Genomic DNA, 22177 nt, shown 5'->3' on the forward strand with positions numbered 1-22177 from the left:
ATTATGATATCACAACCCCCCTCCGCCTTTTGATTTATTGCCCGCATTCCCGTATTATTATTATTACTTTTTTTTTTTTTTTAATTTTATAATATTCGATGGTAATTTTATATTGAATCCGTTTAACTTTTCGATCTTCAGTGTTATTATTATTATTATAGTGTGTTTAGCTGATTTTTTAAAATACAATACGATAATTTGTTTAAAAATAATATTTTTACAAAAAAAAGTGAGAATTGAAGTGTAAAAAATAAAAGTAATTTATTGATGGAATTTTAGTGTGCAAGATCTGAAAATGTCATAAGTTAAATTCATAATTTTACAGTAAGTTCATTTTCATCCTACCAAATCATCCTTAAATAATAATTTATTAAAGGAAATGACAGTAAATATTTTTTATTTTTTGTTTTTTTTTTTAAATTATTTATATTAAATGGTCATGAATATATTAAATTGTAAAGATATATTATTCATATCAAAAAATTGCAAAAATAATATAAAAATGAAAAACATAAATGTCATGAAGTTTACTTCCTTTTTACATAGCTTTCATGGCCTTCACTTTCTTTTTGCAAATCACTACTAACTAACTATGACCTTTTTTATGTAACATGTAACTTTTTATTTTACCTTTTTATCTTTAATAATGACTATGAGGATTATTATTTTGCTTTAAAATTTTCTTCACAATGATGATAACTTTTAGGCCCATCATTATTATTAATATAATAATAATAATAAAAAGAACATAATTTATATTATTATATATATATAAATAAAGAAAAGTGAAGAAAGAGGGGGCCATCAAATTGTGGGCCCAATGGTCATTTCATAAACTGACCATATTATGGGGTGGCTTTGTGGGACCCATCAGACTAAAGCATCTCCAGCACCCCACATGTTGAACTTTGCTGCTCCTCCTTGCCTGCTCTTCATTTTTTAAGATCTTCATTTTCTCCTATTCATTCAAACACACACATGCATTTATATTTATCAGGGGTGTGTTTGTTTGAAGTTTTGTGTTTTAGGTTGATATTTGAATAATAACAAATTTGAATAGAAATAATGTGATATAAATAAGTATTGATTTGATATTTTGAATGTAAAATTAAATTTTTAATAGTTAAGTTTTTTTTTTGAATTTGGTTTGCTTCGCAATTTTTATGTTTGCATTTGGTTTGATTCCATTCGTTAAAGATAAGTTTTATTTTATTTATTTAATTTATTTAATAATAATTATAAATTTTTTTATTAATAATTTTAAATAATAATGAAATACAATATTTAAAAAGATATATATTCTTATTAAATATAAAAATATTTATTTGATTTTTTTAATAAGTATTATCAAACGTTCGCAAACAAATTTGAACTCGTTCGTTTGTAAATATAACGAGCCAAAACTTGTACTCGTATTCGGCTTGTTTATCCCTAATATTTCAGTTTATTACTATACTATTCAAATTATATATAACACATTCTGTATTTATTTATATTTAAATATTTTAATTATTTCGTTTAAATTTAGATTTGTTTATTTAAAGTGTTTAATTTGAATCTCTGTTTTATGGTATATGTAGATCTTTTATTTTTATTTTAATAATTAATACAATGTTTTTAAGTTCAATAAATTTAACAGCTTAGAATTTTATTATCTGATTATAAATTAATTTGGTTGCTAGAAAATTAAATTTATTTATTTTTGTGTCCATTATTTATTATTGCGACAAAATTCAGGGCCTCAGAAATTTATAACTGATGTAGCCTATTTATTACTGAATTAATTATTTGGCCCAATTCCAAATGTGTAGGCCCGATAAAACCTGCAGTCCATTTAAGAAAATATTTTTAAAGATTAAATTCGAGAATGGGTAAACTTCAGGGACTGTTGGCGAAATTGCCATCGGCTGAAAAGTCCTGAATATCATAAACCCTAGAAGCTCACCAACATATATAAATACGTCGTATGTCCTTCTACGGCCTTCGCAGAAACCCTAGAGCAGTCGGAGCTGTTTCCTTGCACCAAAAATAAAGCAGCCATGGTCGCGAGAGCTCCGGCTAGAGGTCAGCTAATTTTCCGCGTTTTTATTTCTAAGCACAATGAAGGTTTAAATTGTTGGATTGTGCTGATGTTTGCTTCCTGCAGGTCGAGGTGGCGGTGGATTTAGGGGAGGAAGGGGTGATGGAGGTAGGGGAGGACGAGGTGGTAGGGGAGGATTGGGTGTGAGAGGAGGTGGTGGGATGAAAAGAGGCGGTGGAAGAGGAGCCGGCGGAAGAGGCGGCGGAAGAGGTGGAGGTGGTGGAAGAGGAGGAAGAGGAGGAATGAAGGGTGGAAGTAAGGTAGTTGTGGAGCCACATAGACACGAGGGTGTTTTTATTGCAAAGGGGAAGGAGGATGCGCTTTGCACCAAAAATCTGGTTCCTGGCGATGCTGTTTACAACGAGAAGAGAATTTCCGTGCAGGTTTGACTATCTTTGAATTGTGTTCAATCCATTGTTTCAAAAAGGAGTTTGAGTTTGCGTTTGTTGTTGTATCGTTTGAGTTAATTCCTTCGTTTCTTCAGAATGAAGATGGCACTAAGGTTGAGTACAGAGTATGGAATCCGTTTCGTTCTAAGTTGGGTGCTGCAGTCCTCGGCGGAGTTGATAACATTTGGATTGTAAGTCCATCAAATTTAATGCGAATTATTATAAGCTTATAACTATTGCCTAATTATCTTACCTGCTATCTGTTGATTTGATGAAGAAACCTGGTGCTCGTGTTCTTTACCTTGGCGCTGCTTCAGGAACTACAGTTTCTCATGTTTCGGACATTGTTGGGCCAGTGAGTTGTGTTTTCTTTGTTGATAAGATATGCTATAGCGTGTGGACATTTGGATCATTGGTTCATCTTCTTCTTGATTGATTGATTTCAGGATGGAGTGGTGTATGCTGTTGAATTTTCTCACAGGAGCGGTAGAGACTTGGTGAATATGGCGAAGAAGCGCACCAATGTTATTCCGATTATTGAGGATGCAAGGCATCCGGCTAAGTATAGAATGCTTGTTGGCATGGTCGATGTTATTTTTTCTGATGTTGCTCAACCCGATCAGGTTTGGTTTCTACATATTTTGTTTATAACGCTTATGTCTAATTTATCAGTACTTCATTACTCGCAATATACTACAATATTAATCATATTTTTGTGCTGTTCTTACCTTCTACATGAATATAAATTGATTTTATTGAGGGACTACTATTGTTGCCTAATATTAGCTCTTTAGTTATTTTTTGGTACCTTTTTTTTTTTTTTCAGTTCGATTTTCAACTTTGAAGATTTCTTTTCAACTACCGCATTTTCCACTTCTATACTTTCCAATAAACTACAATAATTATCATAATTCTGAGCTGTTCCTACATTTTACATTAGTACAAATTGAGTTTATTGAGGGGCTATTACTTTTGCTGGAAATTGGCTCTTAACTTTTGAGTTTTCACTTTTTTTTGGGTCATTTTGTTTTTCTCATTTTGAAGATTTCTTGTTTTCTTTTTCTTTTTTCGTTTTAATTGATTTATTTGTTGCTTCTCATAAGAGCAAGCAGATGATGAGATTCTTGGATTCCCCTTCAAGACATCAAGGGTGATGCAAAAACCAAGTTCCTGATGCCATTTCTATTTTTCTATTTGCTGTTTTATTATTCCACTTGGTCTGTCGAACCATACCCTCCCTTCAACACACACACACACACACACACGTGTATTTTGGTTTCTATGGCAAAAACTATCAAGTCCCGGAACCTACTCAGGCGAATGAATCGCTCTATTTTTGTTTGTCATATGTTGCTCACATATTGCAGGCAAGGATATTAGCTCTGAATGCATCCTACTTCCTGAAAGCGGGAGGCCACTTCGTCATATCAATCAAGGTTCGTAAATAAATATCCTCGCTCAAGATGTAACCAAATATGCCTATAAATTTCAAAATCCATACATGTTAAATCTGTACAGGCCAACTGCATCGACTCGACTGTTCCTGCTGAGGCTGTGTTCGCCCAAGAAGTGAAGAAGCTGCAGGCAGATCAATTCAAACCTGCAGAGCAAGTCACTCTCGAGCCATTCGAGCGAGACCATGCTTGCGTCGTTGGTGGATATCGCATGCCTAAGAAACAAAAACCCGCAGCCTAGGCACAGTACCACCTCTTGAAATCACAGTGGGGAGTTGAGGCGACAAGCCTGAAGTTGGATTGTTACCAAAAGCCCCCTCTCTCTGTTTGAAGCTGTCTTTGTAAGTTTTAAATTTTGCCCCCTTTTTTCTTGTATCTCTTTACTTGCTTACAATTCAAGGTTTTAATTATGAGGAATTTACAGTGGCTTAGCACATGAATTTAACTTTTATAAGTAGCATAGACAGGCCTGTTTGGTTAACCAACAATTTAAAATAAATAGATAAAATAATTTTAAATTTTCTTTGTAATTTATATATAAATTAAAAAAAATGAGACAAATGAATCGCTAATGTTGACGAATGAACATGAATCCTTAAAATTGGACTCGGATAACAGCTCTAAACAAAATTAAATGAAACAATCAAATATGGAAATTGGGTAGAGCGAAAATGACCCACAAAAAATCTAACTTTCAGAATCGTGTTTGGCATTGAGGACTATAAATATTGGGCCAACTGTGTGATGACTGGCATGAATTCCGTTGGCGGCCCAACACAATGTTTGCTTTATTGGTTAAGTAGTTATGTTTTGTTGTAATTAAAAAAATAAATAAAGAGAATACAAAGAAGATAATAGTTACATTATAATTTGTTGATTTTATTAAAAATAATAATAAGATAAATCTGACGGAAGGCCTTCCTTCAAATCAATACTTGAGTTTTAGAATGTTGTGAAAAATATTAATTGTATCACTTTTATAGATTTTTACCTATAAAAAATACTAATTATTTTTTTATTATTATAAAATTTGCGTCCGAACAAATGAAAATAAAATTCAATGATGAAGTAATAAAAATTAATTAAACTAAATTTTAGAAAATAGTTAATTTAGATATTATATCATAATACAATATAATTTAAATTAAATATAGTTTTAGACAAAATTATTTTATAATATTTTCTCTCTTAAATTTTTATTTTTTTATCATGTAAAAATATTTTTTATTTTTAATAAAAAATGTATTATTTTAATTTTTTAACTAGCAAGATTCACCGGTAAATAAAAAGAGAGTGGAATTCAATGATTAGGCATGCCCAACAATTTATCCAATGCGACTTTCGGTAGCGACCTCGGCTCCATGCCATCCAAAAAACATAAGAAAATATTGACCTGATCTGATGCGGTAGCGTGGACTCTCTGAGCTCATCATCTACTATTACTTGCTCCATCCTTTATAATTTATTATATTTTATTTTTAAAAATAATTATATTTTAAATTTTATAATTTATATTTTATAATTATATGTTAACTCTATTAATTTTAATTTATAACTCTTTGTTTATCATTATTAATACATTTAACAACCTACTTACTTATTAATATTATTTTTTATAATAAATATATAACAAAATAAAATAATATAAATATAATTGATTAATTGTGCTATTTTTATAAAATAAACTACTCACTCCCTTCGTCTCACAAATCATGTTTGCTACCCTTAGAACAGTATTTTAGGATAGATAATTAAAAATATATTAATAAAAATAATTATTTTATAATATAAATAATTATAAATTAAAATTAAAATAATTTAATTAAAAAAAAAAAAAGCGACGACATAAACGGCAACTTACACCTGGTATATATGAGAGGGAGGGAGTACTGTAGATACAATTTTGTATGCTTTTACCCTAAACGACGGTGCACCCGCCGTCACCAATCTCCTTCGTTCATGAAATAATAATAATAATAATAATAATAATATATGGCTGAAGCGGTTCGAAGAAGGTTGAAATCGAAACCGAATCGTGCAAAAATCGGTTCCGGTCCGATTTCAAAACGGTTGGGCATCGACTCTGTGTCGCCAACAAGTCTGATTTTATTTTATTTTTTTCAGGTCCGATTTCCGAACGCAATGAATACATGTGCTTTTTTGGCCTCATTTGCCTGTGAATCTTACTGTATAGTCTATTGAGTGGTAGGTCGTGAAGGGCTTGGAATCTCAAGAAAAATGTCGCAATGTAAGCACGGCGAGGCTGAATCGAGTTTGTTGTTGCGCTTCCTTTTTTTTTTTTTTTTTTTTAACGATATGTGATGCTAAATATGCTGAAGCAATTCTGTGAGTTGGAATCTATATGTGTTTATGTTGATTGGGCGGGTTTCTTTGGTGGTTTTGTGCTTAGTTCAAAGAGATGGCAACGGATTGGGGAAATCTAGTGGCGCTTCTTATGAGGAGGCTATGGAGGCTTTGTCGTCACTGATTACGAAGCGTAGTCGTGCTGATAAGAGCAATAAAGGAGATAACTTTGATGTGTTGTTTGATTATATTAAGGTATTTGTGTGGAGTAATACTGTGCTGATGATAGATGGTGTGTTAACCTCGACTGTGATTTGCTTTCGTTTTTTGGTCGATTCGATTGTAGTTTATGGAGTTGGAGGAGCCAATAAAACAGCTGAGGGTTATTCATGTAGCAGGCACCAAAGGAAAGGTAAATTTATTAATTTGATTTGTGTGGTAAGCAGCTCAGAAAGTTTAGAAAATGGTGGTTGGATTACATGAACTTTGAAAAATGATGATGTTTATGATGGGAATAACATTTTACTGTTAATTGCATTAAAGATTATAGTGCGAAAATGGTGTGTTGAGTCAACTTTAATATCTTTGGATTGTATACATATATATGTGTGTGGGTGTTTTTCAAATAATGTAAAATTACTGATGGATATCTTTATCTGTACTGGATATGAAGGGGTCAACATGTGCTTTTACGGAGTCTATTCTGCGAAATTGTGGGTTTCGCACAGGTCTTTTCACATCTCCTCACCTTATTGATGTTCGAGAAAGATTTAGGTTGGATGGGTATGTGCTTAAGGAAGGCTGACATTGCAATGTCTACATCTTACCATATTATATGTTCTCTTTTGGATGTGTTTTTATTGTAAGATATGTCTTTGGATGTTCCATTTATAGAAGAAATGCAATCAACTGACCTTTTTACTCCTCGCCCCTAATATATTTTCAGTGTTGATATATCTGAAGAGAAGTTTTTGGCGTACTTCTGGTGGTGTTGGCATCGATTGAAGGCACGTGCTTTGCTTGTTTCAACAACCCTATTTTTCAATTTGAGTTTCACCTATAGTGCTCTCATTTATCACTGGTACTGTGCTTCTTTTTTATTCTCAGTGATATTATTGTTTCCATGTAGGAAAGAGCTACAGATGATATACCAATGCCAACGTATTTCCGTTTTCTTTCTTTGCTTGCATTCAAGATATTTGCAGAGGAGCAGGTATTCAGAAGCCTTATAGCATGTGATTTTCTGCCCCTATTTTCTTATCTAATGTTAGATTATTTAATCCAGGTGGATGTTGCCATCTTAGAAGTTGGTTTAGGCGGAAAATTTGATTCCACGAATGTGGTATGTATCCTATGCAGCAATATGAAAAAACACACCTATTTCCAAATTCAAATCATGCATATTCTCTGAGGTATTGTAACTTGTGGAAGTATTCTTGTTTTTTGGATCTCTAATGACACGAGGGATGATATTCTTTCAGGTGGAGAGTCCAGTGGTTTGTGGTATAGCTTCACTAGGTTATGACCACATGGAAATTCTTGGTTAGTGCTTTCTCTCCATGATATTTAGGTAATTGCCATATCTGATTGTTTTGGTTTAGGTATCCAACAATTTTCTTACTGTCCATGGAAAGCCCAAGTATGCTGGCTACTTGTTAGAAAGCAATTGCGCCAATAGAATGCTAATCGAATGTAACTTTCTTCTTATGTAGCCATGGCTTACATGACAGCTAAAACATTTTCATGTGGCAGATAGATAAGCTAGAGTGTTGTTATGCGAGAATATTTTTGATTCATGAAGCCTTAATATGTAGCTGCATATAGCTTTAATGTTTTAGGAATATGAACCTATACCTTATCTTTTTATATGCTTTTCAATATTGAAAATGGGAAACAAAATAGTTTCTCTCTCTCTCTCTCTCTCTCTCTCTCTCTCTCTCTCTCTCTCTCTCTCTCTCTCTTTCCCTTTTAAAATCCCTATCTGTGTGTTATGGTTAAATTGCCCCAACTTCACTTATATTAGAAGAGAAATAGAAATATGTTGTTTTCATATGGTTTCTGTGGGTAGGAAATACTCTTGGGCAAATTGCTGGGGAGAAAGCTGGGATTTTCAAGGTATGATGATACTTGTATCTTTTTTTTAAAAAAAATAAATTCGAAACTATATAATGTTATTTTCTTTTTTTTTGGACGACTCTCATTCACCCTTGATTATCTTCAATTAGAGAGGCATCCCAGCTTTTACTGCACCACAACCTGAGGAAGCAATGTCTGTACTCAAACAGAAGGCCGCAGAGCTAGATGTAAGTTTGACTTCTCTGTAGGTCCTTTGACAAACCATTACTGCTTCAACCTAGGGGAGGGACTTTGGCACTTTCGATTGAATTGAGTTTTTAAGATACAGTTGACAATGCACTTGCTTTTGTGAGGTGACTTTTTTCTTGTTGTTGTTGTTTTTTTTTTTTTACTTTGCTTCAAATGTTAAATTAAGAACCTAAAGATGTGTACTATGTGACATAGATTTTAGAAAGATATCATGAAGTGAATTGAGTAGGATGAAATACAGTTCACTTTGAAATCTAAGGCTCTGTTAGGTGAATTAAATGGACAGATTGGAAGTGCTAATAAGTACTCTTAAGCAGGTAAATCTTCAAGTAGCTGCTCCATTGGATCCTAGCCTGTTAAGTGGCCAGCACCTTGGGCTTGAGGGCGAGCATCAATACATAAATGCAGGCCTTGCAGTTGCATTATGCTCGACTTGGCTTCAGAAGAATGGTCGTACTGGAATCAATTACCCAAACCAGCCGGTAATTTTTATTCAACAGAGCCTTCTTTATTATTATTGATATAAATAAGCCTCTAATATTTTCCAAATTGTCACTGTCTTGGTGTGGGAAGATCTCTCTCCCCGAGGAATTTATCAAAGGGCTGGTAACAACTTCTCTGCAAGGGCGTGCTCAAATTGTCCGAGATCAGTTCCCTGAAAGTGAAACCCAAGGGGATCTAGTAGTTTACTTGGATGGTGCCCACAGCCCTGAAAGCATGGATGCCTGTGCAAAATGGTTTTGCCTTGCAACAAAAGACGAAGATAATTCGTTGCAGAATCTGGTTCATAACATTAAAGGATTACAAGATTCAAGTCAGAATGGATCATTAAGGAAAATATGTACTCAGGTAATAATTGCCAAGCAACTATGATTTCCTTATTTATGTATTTATTAAGAGTAATGGTTTTGAATGGTAATTGACTTCTCTAAATCTGCCCGTCATATTTACCTTGATCGATCCATTTTATGCTGCAGTTTTATCAAATAGAGGATAAACTTTGCATTAGACAATCTGACCCCTTAATCGACTTAAAATTAGCATACGAAGTATATAATACAAGTAAAAACTGTAATTTGAGAACATTCTAAGTTTAATGATTGTTCTTATTGATACATTGATTTTGACTAGTGAAATTTCTTTTTAATGGCAGGTTTTGTTGTTTAATTGTATGTCTGTGAGAGACCCTCAGTTGCTTCTTCCCCGGCTCGTGAGTACATGCGCTAATCATGGTAAATACCAAAATCACAAATTAGTTTCTTCCAGCTCCGTTATTTCGTTACAAAATAAACCAACCATTATTTTTAATGCTTTGCTGTTACATCTGCAGGGGTACATTTTATGAAGGCACTATTTGTTCCAAACACATCAGTGTATTACAAAGTAGGCACGGACAGCTCATCTTTACCTGATGCTCAGGTAGATGTGTCATGGCAATTGACTCTTCAAAGAACATGGGAAAGTATCGTTAATGGGGAGAAAGGTAATATTGCCTGCTTTTATCCTATTATAGTTGTTTATTTACCTTTTGTCGTCTAGTAACTCAGGCTATTCGCATGCTCCACTTATTGACAGTCGAAGACAAAGAATGTGTAGGTAATCTAGAATTCTAGCAACCATTCGAAAATCTTTAAACAATCTTTCAATTTTACGAAAATTGAGAAAATATGCTGAAAACTATAACTCGAATTTCACATATACTTACGGACACCTCAAAGTATTTAGATATATTTGTGAAACCAACAGTAAGCATGCAAAATGTATTTGGAATAAACAAAGCACATGTATCTGGAAGATTCACATGAACAGAATTCTGTATGTACCAAATTATACAGGTAAGGATGGAAAGCATGAAGATTTAATTTATGAAGCTGGGGGTGATGATTCCCAGAAAGGAGCTCATATTTCTGAGAACAGCACAGTCTTCTCGTCGCTTCCCTTGGCTATCAATTGGCTCAGGAAGACAGCACAGAACAACCAATCCATTCGATTTCAGGTAATATTGCACTTGAACTTATGTTGAACATGGATTTGCTTGGTTTTGGTTTGAGTTTTCCATTTATGATTTGTCATACATGTATATTGTGAGTTATGACATGGGTTCTCATCTCATTCATCACCTCTTCTTCACTTGATCAGGTCCTGGTGACGGGTTCTCTACATCTAATAGGTGATGTTTTGCGACTAATCAGGAAGTGAAGTGATGACGACAAATGGAGAGAACAAGGTCGCAATCTCGTCTCAATTTGAATGGATGCCTGTGACACTAGTTGCCTTAAAATAGTTTACCATTTTTCATGCTTAGATCCTTTGGAAAAAAAAAAGAGATTGCGGTGGTGTTTGTTATGGAGTTCTCATTTTGACATTTTTCCAAATAGAACTCTCCAATGCTGGTCAATGAACTTGGTATTTTATTTGAATGAAAGACTTCTTTTTCATATTGAACAGGGACAAGTGCGGATCATCCTATTCTTTTATACAACACATCTTGTATTAGATTGTTAACATGTGTTGTATGTTTTATTTTATATGTATTGTGTAAATTATGTGTTGATTGTAGTTATACATTGTTAGACTATATATTAACGGTTTGTTGTCCATGTAACCCTTGATTCATTATTTATCAAATTTTTTTTCTTTAAAAATATAAAATCAAATATCTAATTTTTTATTTTTCAGATATATATTAATATTATATAATTTTTTTAATTTAAAAATTTAGTAAATTTTAGAATGTTCTTTATATATTTTATATTTCCATATTTTTAAAGTGAGTCCTACGGAAGAAAACGTTAAATTATTCAATAAAGTTTAAATATTACCAATAAAGTAATACATTTTATTTTAAATAAATATTTACATTATTATAAAGAAACATTAATATTAATATGGTATAAATAATAAATAGTTAAATAAAACTATATTAAATTTGTTCATAAAATAAAAAAATATATACACTGCTCCAAAAATTACTCAATCTTTTGTCACTATTAATGTGTTTTTTTAATAAAAAATCATATTTTCTCAAAAAGTACGTAAGTAAAATATATTTATTCAAATAATTTCACTAAATAAACAAATAAATGTGGTTTCTTTAGAAATTTAAATTTTGTTTTAAATAGTAAAAATTTAAAATTTTGATGACTAATATAAATAAGCAATAAATACACAATTAAACAAACCCTACTCTCGCCGCCGCCCTCCCCTCTTTCGTCTTCCCCTCTTTCTTCTCTCTTTTCACTCTTTTTGGTTTTCGTCCTCAGCTTCTTCCGCCGGAGGTCGCCGGTCGCCGTCGCATTAGGTAGGATTTGTAGGGTAAGCCCACCCACAATTTTGCCCTAATACATCGACTCCACAGTCCTCAGCCGCCGCCGCACTAGATTCTTCCCCCATCTTCTTCTTCTCCAGTTATTTCCTTTCTTCCATCTTTCTTTCCTCCTCCTTTTTCATCACAGTCGCCATTGCCGGTTCAAAATAAAAATATTACTCGCGGGTACCACACCCTAAAATCGACGTAGTATATTCGAAGCATAATAAACCCTAAACCCATTCACCTCTAATCTCCATTGTCTACCTCAAAACTATAAATAAAACGTTTGTTAATCCGTGGAAAGTTGTTCAGTCGCTTCTGGATGCCGCAGCAGCCGGCCATGGCGACGATAGATTTCTCAGCCGCTTCTGGACGGACCTCCGCGAAGATGAATCTTCCCACCTTACAATCCAAAATGAAGCAAGATCCCGAGGGCTATAGTTCCGAATTGAGCCTTATTTATAACCAATTCAAGTCTGGTCTCGAGCTATTCAAGCAGCAAGCTGCCCTAAATTTCACATCGCTAAGTGGCGTTGGCGGCGTCGACACGACGGTCGCGAAGAATTTGAGCGATCGCATAACGTTTCTAGCCCAGGTCACGCCATTTTACCGTAAAGAATTGGCGCAGTTTCCGAACGATTTAATCGAGTTCTTGAATTCTTCTTCTGCACGGAATTTACCATCGGGTCTCAGACTGCACGCAGCGCAAGCTTTGATTCTTTTGATCAACCGAAAGGTGAGTTTCTGAAGTAGTGAACTAATGGCAAGCGATTTTGTATATCTTTTTTCTGTTGTATATTGTAATTCGTACCAGCCCTTGATTTTGACATCTTGTATTTTAGATAATTGATATTGCAGATACAGTTGCTGTATTTATGGATTTTCAGACAATGGGGGACAGAGAATTGAAGAAATTGGCTTTTTCTCATGTTATTCACAGTATTAGACGGATGAATCAGAAGCATAAGAATGATCCCCAGAACAAGGGGCTTCAGAATATTATGTTTGGATTGTTGCAGGTACATATTGGATTTACTTGTGTTTGTTTGGATTTTCAATAGTAAAATTTTGATTTTGAATAGTTTGTTTATGTCATATTTTGAACTTGAAATTGATTTTTTGTTATAATACAATCAATGAAAATTTGGGTTTGATTTCATGTTCTTGGTGAAATTTTTTGGAGGAATATAAGAAATCCTTTAAATCCTGCAAACAAACCAACCAACCAAACTTGTTTGTATTTGCTTATGGTTTTATGCACAAAATGTAAGAATTTCTTTTTTTTTTGTGTATTAGCAAGAGGAGGAAGCAAAAGCAAAGAGAGCACTTATTACATTGTGTGATCTTTATCGGAGGAAAGTGTGGTTTGATGACCGGACAGCAAATGCTATAAGCACGGCATGCTTCCATTCATCGTCAACGTAATCTCTCTCTCTATATTCCATATGTATGTAATTTGTATCTATTAAACATACAATGATCTCTTAATAATAAATTTTCAGTATTATGGTTGCTGCCTTGTCATTCCTTCTTGATTTTGAGAAGATTGAGGATGATGATGATGATTCTGAGGAAGAAGATGACCAAATAATACAGCAACCTCAAGTAGTACTTAGTAAAGAGGCTATCTACAAGGTTTGTTATGTACTCTTATAACTGTTATTATATCTCAAATAATTTCTTTGGATGAATGCATAAAGATGGCTTTGATCCAACCGCGAATAGCTTCGAAGCATTATATATCTTGAATTGGTTAATATATGTTAATAAGTCTATTAGATTTATTAATTAAGTTCTGGTTGCATTGTTATTGGAAGATCGTATTCTGTGTCGTCGTGGGTATATTCTTGCTGGATTTTCCGGTGTTTAAAATTTATATTTGAATATAGGCAAATAACAAAGGTACAACATCAAGTAAAAAGAAGAAGAAGGCAAAGTTACAGCGCATTGCTCGTAGTATGAAGAAGCAACAACGTCTATCGTCTGAGAGAAGTAATTCAAACTACTACTGTTCACCACTAAATCATCTAAAAGATGCTCAGGTTTGCTTCATAGTTTTTGTTTTTTCTTGACATATTCTTGTTAAAAGCATGGAAATATCTAAATTCTAACTCTTCATTCAGGGTTTTGTTGAAAAGTTGTTTTCTCGCTTGCAATCGGGAAGCAATGAGAGGTTTGAGGTAATTAATGTTTATTTTTGAAGCACGATTATGCAGATCCACTTTATTGATATGGCCCTCTTTCGAAAACTATCATGGATTTGATTTTCATTCTTGCGATAATTTGAATGTAATTGTGAATGATGTGACTGGTCATGCAACATTTGTTGGTAAATCTCACTTTCATTTCTCTTGGCGGGCGTTTGGACATTATGTAATATCCGTTTAGATTGACTTTTTCGTGTTATGTTCAAGCATTAGTTACGTCTTGTACGTTGTTTCAGCTGTTAATAATAGTTAACGAGAGTATTATTTGTAGGTAAAAATGATGATACTTAAAGTTATTGCCAGAACCATCGGCCTCCACAAGTTGATTTTGTTAAAGTTCTACCCTTTCCTCCAGAAATACGTGCAGGTATGTCATGTCACCATTGCTCGAACTATTCCCCTTTTTAATTTAGCTAAAATAATAAATATTAATCCACAGCCACATCAACGAGATGTCACAAGCCTACTCGCAGCGGCTGTACAGGCCTGCCATGACATGGTATTTAACCGTTTTCAAATGTTCTTTTAGCTTGTGCCGATTTGTTATATTTCTTTGTAATCTTTATATTCATTGTTAATCCTTGTTTTTTTATTTTGATTTTGTTAGATACCGCCTGATGCAGTCGAACCATTGTTTAAGCAAATTGTTAACCAATTTGTACATGACCGATCACGTCCTGAGGTACCATCATATATGCGCGCTTACATATAATTATCAGTGGCATTTCACTAACATTTTTATACCTACTTTACAGGCCATATCTGTCGGACTAAATGCAGTTCGCGAAATATGCCTTCGCATGCCATTGGTATGTTCCTCGTAGCCTTTAAGTATGTTTTACTAAACTTCTTTTCCATAAATCCGGAGCTTTATATTTCTTCTGCTTCTCCCTCCAGTTGATGACTGAAGATTTGCTTCAAGATCTTGTCCTGTATAAAAAATCACATGAGAAAGCAGTTTCTTCAGCCGCGCGTTCACTTCTTACCTTATTTAGGGAGGTTTGTCCATCGCTGTTGATCAAGAAGGACAGGGGGAGGCCTGTCGATCCAAAGGCCAGACCAAAAGCTTTTGGCGAGGTACATGTTGCAAGCAGTATTCCGGGTGTCGAGTTATTAGAACATGAAAGTGATGATGCAAGTAGTGATGATGAGGGAGATGAAGACAAAGACAAAGATGCTACCATCGAAGAGGATGGAAGCGATGAAAGCTCTGAACATTATGAATCTGGCGATTCTGCTCAAGAAACAGACGATGACAGCGAAGAAGAAGAAGAAGAAGAAGCTGAAGATTCCGATAATTGCGACAGTGACATGGAAGAAGAAGAAGAAGAAGATGATGATGATGAGGAAATTGAGCCCCAATTACCAGAAAGCGATAATGATAACAATACAAAGGATACTGATGCCAATGGCGAGAAATCAAGTGGAAAGAAAAGAAAGTATTCTGATTTCGAGGGACAACTGAATGCAGCAAGTAAAAGTCTTCGCGCTCTAAAGAAATTAGCTAGACCAGCTGTAAATGTAGTCGATGAAGATGGAATCCTTTCTAACGAGGACTTCCAAAGAATAAAAGAGCTCAAGGTTGGTTGTGATCCGATCCATATAATTACTGATTTTGTCTTGTTAATATAATTATTATTATCATCATCATCTTAGGCTAAGAAGGAGGCTAGGGCTGCATTAACGCATCATGGTTTCAAGATTCCAAGCTCAGATCAACTTAGCTCCAGAAGAGTCGATGCTGCCAAACTTGAGGTGATCTGATCTGATCTGCTTTCATATCCATCAGCTGTCACCATTTTTTTTAATTGTCGACATTTCAGGCTAACATAAAGACGAAATTAAGCAAGGAAGAAAAATTACAATTGATAAGAGCTGGGAGAGAGGAGAGGGGAAAATACCAAGCTCGAACTGCTCTTAAAAAGAAGAAGGTATGTTGTATTCGTTAAAAAAATTATAACTGCAATCTTTCTTTATATGTATGTATATTGTTGGACAGACTGGTGGTCTAAGCAATCGGCAAAAGGAGAGCAAAAAAGTGATGCCGCTGGCAGCAAAAAGATCCAAGAGGGCCAAATCTCGGCAAGAGAAGAAGAAACTACGACAGCGGTCGGGAAAACAGTTCCGAGGAAGGAAAGCTTGGAAATAATTAAGGAGAATTGAATTATTGCATGTTTACTTTTGTTTATTATTTAAGATTATTATTTGACTTGTATAATGTGAATGTGCTCAAGTGCTGATGATTTATTCTTTCTATAAGAAACTAAATTAAACAGTCTCAAAATACTATGGACTTTAAAATTATTAGTCACTCCTCCTTTCTTAGAGTTAAGAGGGTTTAGGTTGTAAAACCACAAGTCAATTGTAAATAAATAAAATATCTGTGCATTTGACATTTTACTATTTTGCATAATTTTAAAATTCAACAGTAACAGTTTGATAATCGAGCTTTTAAATATTTGTATATTGTAACAAATCCACTAATCAACTGTGCTGTGCTATTCGCTGACTTTTTAAGTATATACTTTGAACCATTAATTAAAAAGAAAAAAAAAAGTAGTATATATACTTTGAACTGCCTTCCAAACAACAATAAAAGTAAATTTAACAAAATCTAATTATTTTATAATTTATCTTTTTTCAATATTTGATGGTTTGCTTTTAAAATATATTATTTTATTTTATAGAATATTATTGCTACTTCACACGCATATATGATCTATATATATAATATTGTACGTCCAAATTGTAGTCAATGTTTATAGAGAGGAAGAAAGTAGGAGTTGTTGGAAGGTATGCTGACAATAATGATATATTGTTTGATAGTAAATTAGATTTTGATATAATTAAATTACGTATATTTAATATGAATTATATTGTTCTATGAAAAAACAAAAATTTAGTACTATAATAATAATAAAAAATATATATGTATAATTAAAAATAAATTAATTTATCAAAAAAAAATGAAATATATAAATATGTTTGTACATTTAAGATAAGTTTATGAATATAGGATTATAAGTAAATTTTACTTTTAAAAATTGATAAAAATAATTAAAATAAATAATAAATATATTATATATAGCGTCATTTTGGATATAACCAAATTAAATGGAGTGAATGGAAAATGTTTGGTGGCATGTATTATCTATATTTATATTTATATTTATATTTAAATCTGTAAAGAACAATTAAATAAAAAGTTTCTAGCAATTTGTTGTGTTTCCTTGTCCCAGTTGTTGACATCCACCATTTGACCTAATTCATGTCTTAAATTACCAAACTACCCTTCATCAACATAATTTTTTGGGCGTAGGATTGTGATGAAGGTAAGGTTTGTTGTCTTTTCGTTTATTTTATCAATATATATAATATATTTAACAACAAATATTTAAAATAAAAACTAATTTAACTGCGAATTTTATAAGGGAAATATAACTTACAATTTTATTTGCAAATTTAGAAACCCGAAAATTGCTAAGTCCAAAATATAAATGAAAACTTGCGGCTGAATCATGTGTGACAGACAATATCTGGCATCGAGTTTAATGCGTCAATTCTCATACCAGACTACCTCTTACACTTCTATTATTCTATTTCTTTTTTTTTCAAAAAATTAAATTAAATTTTATTTATTTATTATATTATATTAAATTTTAATTTTACATTCAAAATATAACATTAAACAACTACTAAAATTAAAAAAAATTACTAATTCAAACCAAAACTCCACAAACAATATTTTATTTATATATTGTATTTTTTAAAATAATATATTTACTTATATATTGTTATTATTAAATAATAAATACTATAGTATATTTTAAAAATTTATATCATCTAACATCATTTCATATCCAAAACTTTCTATTTCTTGTGATATTTTATGAAATAAAATATTTTTTAAAGTTAAAATTTTTAAAATTTAAATGTAAAAAAAAAAAAAAAAAAAAAAAAAAAAAAAAAGAAAAAGGTGCACAGTGAAGCACCCAACACTTCCAATGTTGAAATGATCATTAATCAGTATTCATTTGAAGTTGAGAAGACTTAGATTGAAGCACCCTTGGTAAAATTATAAACTTATGACACATTATAATTCATAATTGTAATAAAAAACTAGGGACCAAATTAGCATATCAATTAATATATATATATTATTGGTTTTTTAAAAAGAATTGTAACCTATGAAAAGTATTCTAAAATAAAGTAATTAAAAAAGAGAAGAAGAAGTGGTACACACTTGATGTAATGGAATTCCGGGGTCACATTATTTGTTAAAAGTTGGCCACTTTTTTCTACTTACCATTTTCCCTCAAAATATTAACCAAATTCTTGATTTTGATGGCCACACCACTTCATCATTTTTTAAATTTCCCACCCTCCGGGTTAAATTACAACATTTTATTTGGTACAAACATTTAAGATATTTTTTATAGAAAAATTGATAAAATAGTTGAAGATATTTTTAAAAATCATAGAGAATAAAAAGACAGAGTTAATAAAAATGGCTATATTTAGTGTAAATAAATATTTAATGAAAAATAATAATTAGATGTTGATTTGTTGATTTTGACAAAATTATTAATTAAATAAATTTAGTGAATATACTAAAAAAATATATGAGAAAATTTTATGGACGGAGGGAGTATAAATATATTGAAATTTATCTCATTTAAAATAAAAGATAAAAAAAATTCTAATGTAATGTTATATAATTATGTTTTGGGTTAATATTTAAATGTTTCATTAAGTCAGGCTAAAGATGAATATACAGGGTGTGTTATTATTATTGAAGTAAAAATAATAATTGAGTATGTATAAAATATATATTGAATATAATAAATTACAAAAAACAGTTATAGTAAATAAAAATGAAGACACACACAAAAAAAAAACAATATTGATATTTATTTAAAATATCATATATTTAAAATATATATATACATATATATATATATATATGCTATAGTGTCGATGAAATTCGTCCTATACGTGAAATACGAGGATGGGATTAATTAAATATGTACTTAAGTGCATGATTTATTTATTTCTAGTTAAGAAGTCTATCTTATCCTATCTTATCATAATTACAAGAAAAATATCAAAATCACCAAAAGCTAATTTATTGATCTCGTTGGTTAAATTAGTTATTTATTTAAAATTAAAATTATCATACCAAACGCACCTTAATTAATTAATTATTAATTAATAGCAATCGTATTTAACTGTATCAAAACAGATTACTAATTTAATGCTAATTAACTACTAATAATTGCGATTATGTGTGTGTAATAACGCTGCTACGTAGCCTAAAAAAACGTGCACATTGCGTAATAGCGCTTTTAATGCAAATTGTTGAATTTCGGAGGGCTTACCTTAATGCGACTTTTAGACGGGTTCGGGGACGCGTGGAGCACACGCGGCAATGGATGGCGCGTGATTGCGTGGCGGTTTGGTCCACGAAATCTGGACCGTTGAGTCCGTCTGGAGTTCCTCAAAAAGACCAAAGAGTTCCCGATCGGACGGCTGTGATTCGAGACAGCTCCTTCCCTGTCACTGTCGAAAAAGCAACAGTTTGAAGGTTAGAGATATAATAATAAACCAACACACAGATTATTTACGAATGCGAAAACCTTCATGCTTTCCGTTCCCACTTTTCTCGAATTTTCTCTCGAATTTGTGGCGACGAGGAGAGAATTGATTTGACAGTTTGGTTGGAACGTGGTTTTCGTCTTCGTACTGCAGAAATCGCGGCTGTTTTCTGAGAGGATAATGTCGTCGGAGTTTTCCGGTGGTGTGCCGGGATTTTTCGCCGGTAGATCCGGCGGTAACGGTACCAGTCTCAACCCGCAGCAGCAATTTCCTCTTCGATCGCCGTTGTCGGGAATTGCGCCGGACGCTGGAGTGCAGATCCGGGGGCCGGAAATGATTGGGAAGAGATCGTTGGCAGAGTTTCAGCAGCAGCAGGGTGAACAAGGAGGATTAGGGTTCTATCTCCGGAACGTGAAGTCGAGGACGAATTACCATCATGAATCTCCTATATCACCGCTGTCTATGGCGGATTTGTCGCCGGTTCCGTTCATTTCGCAGAATATAGCATCGGTTTCAAATTCCGGTAACCGGCGGTATGGCCTTCCTGTTCTTCAGCCAAGCAGGGTACATCCTTTGACTCATTTAAATAGAGCAGTTAACAATGCGTCTGCTGGTGTTCTCTTGCCAAATACGGCCGGTAATGCCGGCGCGAGCCTGGATTCGGAGGTTTTGGGGGAGGAATCGGAGAAGAAAATGATGAGCCATCGGTTACAGGAGCTGGAGAAGGAGCTGCTGGAAGATGGAGACGATGAGGAAGCAGCTTCGGTGGTTACCAACAGCGAGTGGTCGGAGACGATCCAGAATCTGATTGATCCGGCGAGACGGCGCGTTTCTCTATCTCCGACTTCATCTTCTTCGTCCTCATGTTCATCCACTTCAACTTCTCCGATTACCTGCACCAAACAGCACTTCGTTGACGCAGCCGCTGCTATTTCCGAAGGAAAATTCGACATCGCCGCCGAAATCCTCGCGCGTCTGCAGCAGATTGCGAATCCGAGAGGCACGGCGGAGCAGAGGCTCACGACTTACATGGTCGCAGCTCTGAAGTCGCGTCTGAACTCAACGGAATATTCCGTCGCGGCCTCCGAGCTATACGGTAAAGAACACATGCTTTCAATCCAAAACCTCTACGATGCTTCGCCGTGCTTTAAGCTCGGTTTCATGGCGGCCAATCTCGCTATCCTCGAGGCGACGGAGCAGGTATCTCGGAGCATTCACGTCGTCGATTTGGATATCGGTCAAGGCGGACAGTACGTGCATTTGCTCCACGCGCTGGCGGGGAAAACCGCCGGGGACTCACGCGCCGCCGCATTGAAGATAACCACCTTCTCCGACCTCTCCGCCGGCAGCGAAGAGAGGCTGAGAAACGTCGGAGAAGTTCTGAAAGCCTCCGCCTCAAAAATCGGCGTCGGCTTGAAATTCTCCGTTGTCAACTTCAACATTCGCGAACTGAGCCGCGAGAATTTAGGAATTGATCGGAGCGAAACCCTAGCCGTAAATCTGGCGTTCAAATTGTACAGGCTGCCGGACGAGAGCGTGACGACGGAGAATCTGAGAGACGAACTCCTCCGCAGCGTGAAGCAGTTATCTCCGGCGGTGATGACGGTGGTGGAGCAGGAGATGAACGGCAACACCGCCCCTCTGACGGTCCGAGTGCGTGAGGCCTGCGAGCACTACGGCGCTCTATTTGAATCCCTGGAGGCGACGGTGGCGCGGGAGAGCTCGGAGCGGGCGAGGATCGAGGCGGCGGTGGGGCGGAGGATGGGGAACGCGGTGGCGTGCGAGGGCAGGGAGCGCGTGGAGAGATGCGAGGTGTCGGGGAAGTGGCGGGCCAGGATGCGGATGGCCGGGTTTGAGGCGATTCCGATGAGTCAAGTCGTGGGGGAATCGCTGCGGGCGAAACTCAACTCGGGGACACGTGTCAACCCGGGATTCACCGTGAGCCAGCAATCTGGAAGCTTGTGCTTCGGGTGGATGAGTCGAATCCTGACCGTCGCGTCAGCCTGGTGTTAAACACTACACTACACTTGTCCGACATGACTACTCTGCTCTTAAATTAATTCTAATATTATTAATAATTTCGATTAATAATATTAATATATATATATATATTTTGCATTTTTGCTGTATTTTTAATTTTCTACGTTGGTGCGACTACATAATTTTATTTTGGAGAAAAAAAATCAAAATCAATGTATATATTTATTTCACTTTTTTTGTTAAGTGTTTTGTTATTAAGGTTCAATTGGGTGTAGAGTTGGGGTTGCTTGTTACCCGACATTACCGTAAAATATAAAAAATTGTATATAATGAATGTGTAGTGCATTAATTATTTTAAAAAAATATATGAAAAAAATTAAAAAGAACAAGGCTGGTAATTTAATCAGGTAGTTCTTTAATCAAGTTCGACTCAATACGAGGAACTCAAACTCAAGCTTGTTACAACTAGTATATATATATGAATTTTTATATAAAAATAATATTTTATTAATAAAATTTATATATTAAAAAAT

The 22177-nt window shown here is 34.2% G+C and overlaps 4 protein-coding genes and 1 non-coding gene across 8 annotated transcripts; all 5 read left to right on the forward strand.

Annotated features, from left to right (window-relative positions):
- The first annotated feature begins 1900 nt into the window (after positions 1 to 1900).
- On the forward strand, positions 1901 to 4363 carry LOC127245782 (rRNA 2'-O-methyltransferase fibrillarin 2-like). Its single transcript, XM_051266820.1, has 7 exons — positions 1901 to 2064; positions 2147 to 2463; positions 2565 to 2660; positions 2747 to 2824; positions 2916 to 3092; positions 3837 to 3905; positions 3988 to 4363. Exons 1-7 carry the CDS (start codon positions 2040 to 2042, stop codon positions 4162 to 4164), a joined length of 939 nt encoding a protein of 312 aa, XP_051122777.1. The 5' UTR covers positions 1901 to 2039; the 3' UTR covers positions 4165 to 4363.
- Positions 3576 to 3647, forward strand: LOC127245976 (small nucleolar RNA snoR60). The gene has a single exon (XR_007837579.1). It is a non-coding gene; the product is annotated as a small nucleolar RNA snoR60 (small nucleolar RNA).
- A 1519-nt stretch (positions 4364 to 5882) lies between the features above and the next one.
- LOC127245781 (folylpolyglutamate synthase-like) lies at positions 5883 to 10999 on the forward strand. Of its 4 annotated transcripts, none has more exons than XM_051266816.1 (17): positions 5883 to 6047; positions 6133 to 6195; positions 6334 to 6482; positions 6574 to 6639; positions 6901 to 7010; positions 7174 to 7234; positions 7357 to 7440; positions 7513 to 7569; positions 7709 to 7769; positions 8296 to 8342; positions 8453 to 8530; positions 8870 to 9034; positions 9126 to 9401; positions 9706 to 9784; positions 9883 to 10035; positions 10388 to 10548; positions 10692 to 10999. In XM_051266816.1, the coding sequence occupies exons 2-17, from the start codon at positions 6162 to 6164 to the stop codon at positions 10749 to 10751; spliced, it is 1641 nt and encodes a 546-aa protein (XP_051122773.1). In that variant the 5' UTR covers positions 5883 to 6047; positions 6133 to 6161; the 3' UTR covers positions 10752 to 10999. The 4 variants fall into 4 exon arrangements, with proteins under 4 accessions (XP_051122773.1, XP_051122776.1, XP_051122775.1 ...); XM_051266819.1 differs by having other exon boundaries at positions 5886 to 6047; positions 6133 to 6171; XM_051266818.1 differs by having other exon boundaries at positions 6037 to 6171.
- Positions 11000 to 11746: 747 nt separating this feature from the next.
- LOC127245780 (uncharacterized) lies at positions 11747 to 16472 on the forward strand. The gene is made up of 14 exons (XM_051266815.1): positions 11747 to 12598; positions 12705 to 12881; positions 13159 to 13283; positions 13365 to 13497; positions 13752 to 13904; positions 13986 to 14042; positions 14341 to 14436; positions 14509 to 14568; positions 14677 to 14751; positions 14825 to 14878; positions 14967 to 15650; positions 15726 to 15824; positions 15893 to 16000; positions 16069 to 16472. Exons 1-14 carry the CDS (start codon positions 12185 to 12187, stop codon positions 16216 to 16218), a joined length of 2385 nt encoding a protein of 794 aa, XP_051122772.1. The 5' UTR covers positions 11747 to 12184; the 3' UTR covers positions 16219 to 16472.
- Positions 16473 to 19703: 3231 nt separating this feature from the next.
- LOC127245955 (scarecrow-like protein 8) lies at positions 19704 to 21923 on the forward strand. The gene has a single exon (XM_051267120.1). It carries the CDS (start codon positions 19845 to 19847, stop codon positions 21675 to 21677), a length of 1833 nt encoding a protein of 610 aa, XP_051123077.1. The 5' UTR covers positions 19704 to 19844; the 3' UTR covers positions 21678 to 21923.
- Positions 21924 to 22177: the final 254 nt, after the last annotated feature.

This window comes from Andrographis paniculata, unplaced genomic scaffold, assembly GCF_009805555.1.
Source record: "Andrographis paniculata isolate CXL003 unplaced genomic scaffold, ASM980555v1 Contig25END, whole genome shotgun sequence".
In the NCBI taxonomy this organism is placed as follows: Eukaryota; Viridiplantae; Streptophyta; class Magnoliopsida; order Lamiales; family Acanthaceae; genus Andrographis; species Andrographis paniculata.

Coding starts and splice junctions, on each gene's coding strand:
- LOC127245782 (XM_051266820.1), top strand. CDS start 2,040: ATGGTCGCGAGAGCTCCGGCTAGAG. Junction 3,093..3,836: donor ATGTTGCTCAACCCGATCAG/GTTTGGTTTCTA, acceptor CACATATTGCAG/GCAAGGATATTAGCTCTGAA. Junction 3,906..3,987: donor ACTTCGTCATATCAATCAAG/GTTCGTAAATAA, acceptor AAATCTGTACAG/GCCAACTGCATCGACTCGAC.
- LOC127245781 (XM_051266816.1), top strand. CDS start 6,162: ATGTCGCAATGTAAGCACGGCGAGGCTGAATCGA. Junction 7,011..7,173: donor GAAAGATTTAGGTTGGATGG/GTATGTGCTTAA, acceptor ATATATTTTCAG/TGTTGATATATCTGAAGAGA. Junction 10,036..10,387: donor TATCGTTAATGGGGAGAAAG/GTAATATTGCCT, acceptor CAAATTATACAG/GTAAGGATGGAAAGCATGAA.
- LOC127245780 (XM_051266815.1), top strand. CDS start 12,185: ATGCCGCAGCAGCCGGCCATGGCGACGATAGATTTCTCAGCCGCTTCT. Junction 13,284..13,364: donor TGCTTCCATTCATCGTCAAC/GTAATCTCTCTC, acceptor ATAAATTTTCAG/TATTATGGTTGCTGCCTTGT. Junction 14,752..14,824: donor ATGACCGATCACGTCCTGAG/GTACCATCATAT, acceptor CCTACTTTACAG/GCCATATCTGTCGGACTAAA.
- LOC127245955 (XM_051267120.1), top strand. CDS start 19,845: ATGTCGTCGGAGTTTTCCGGTGGTGTGCCGGGATTTTTCGCCGGTAGA.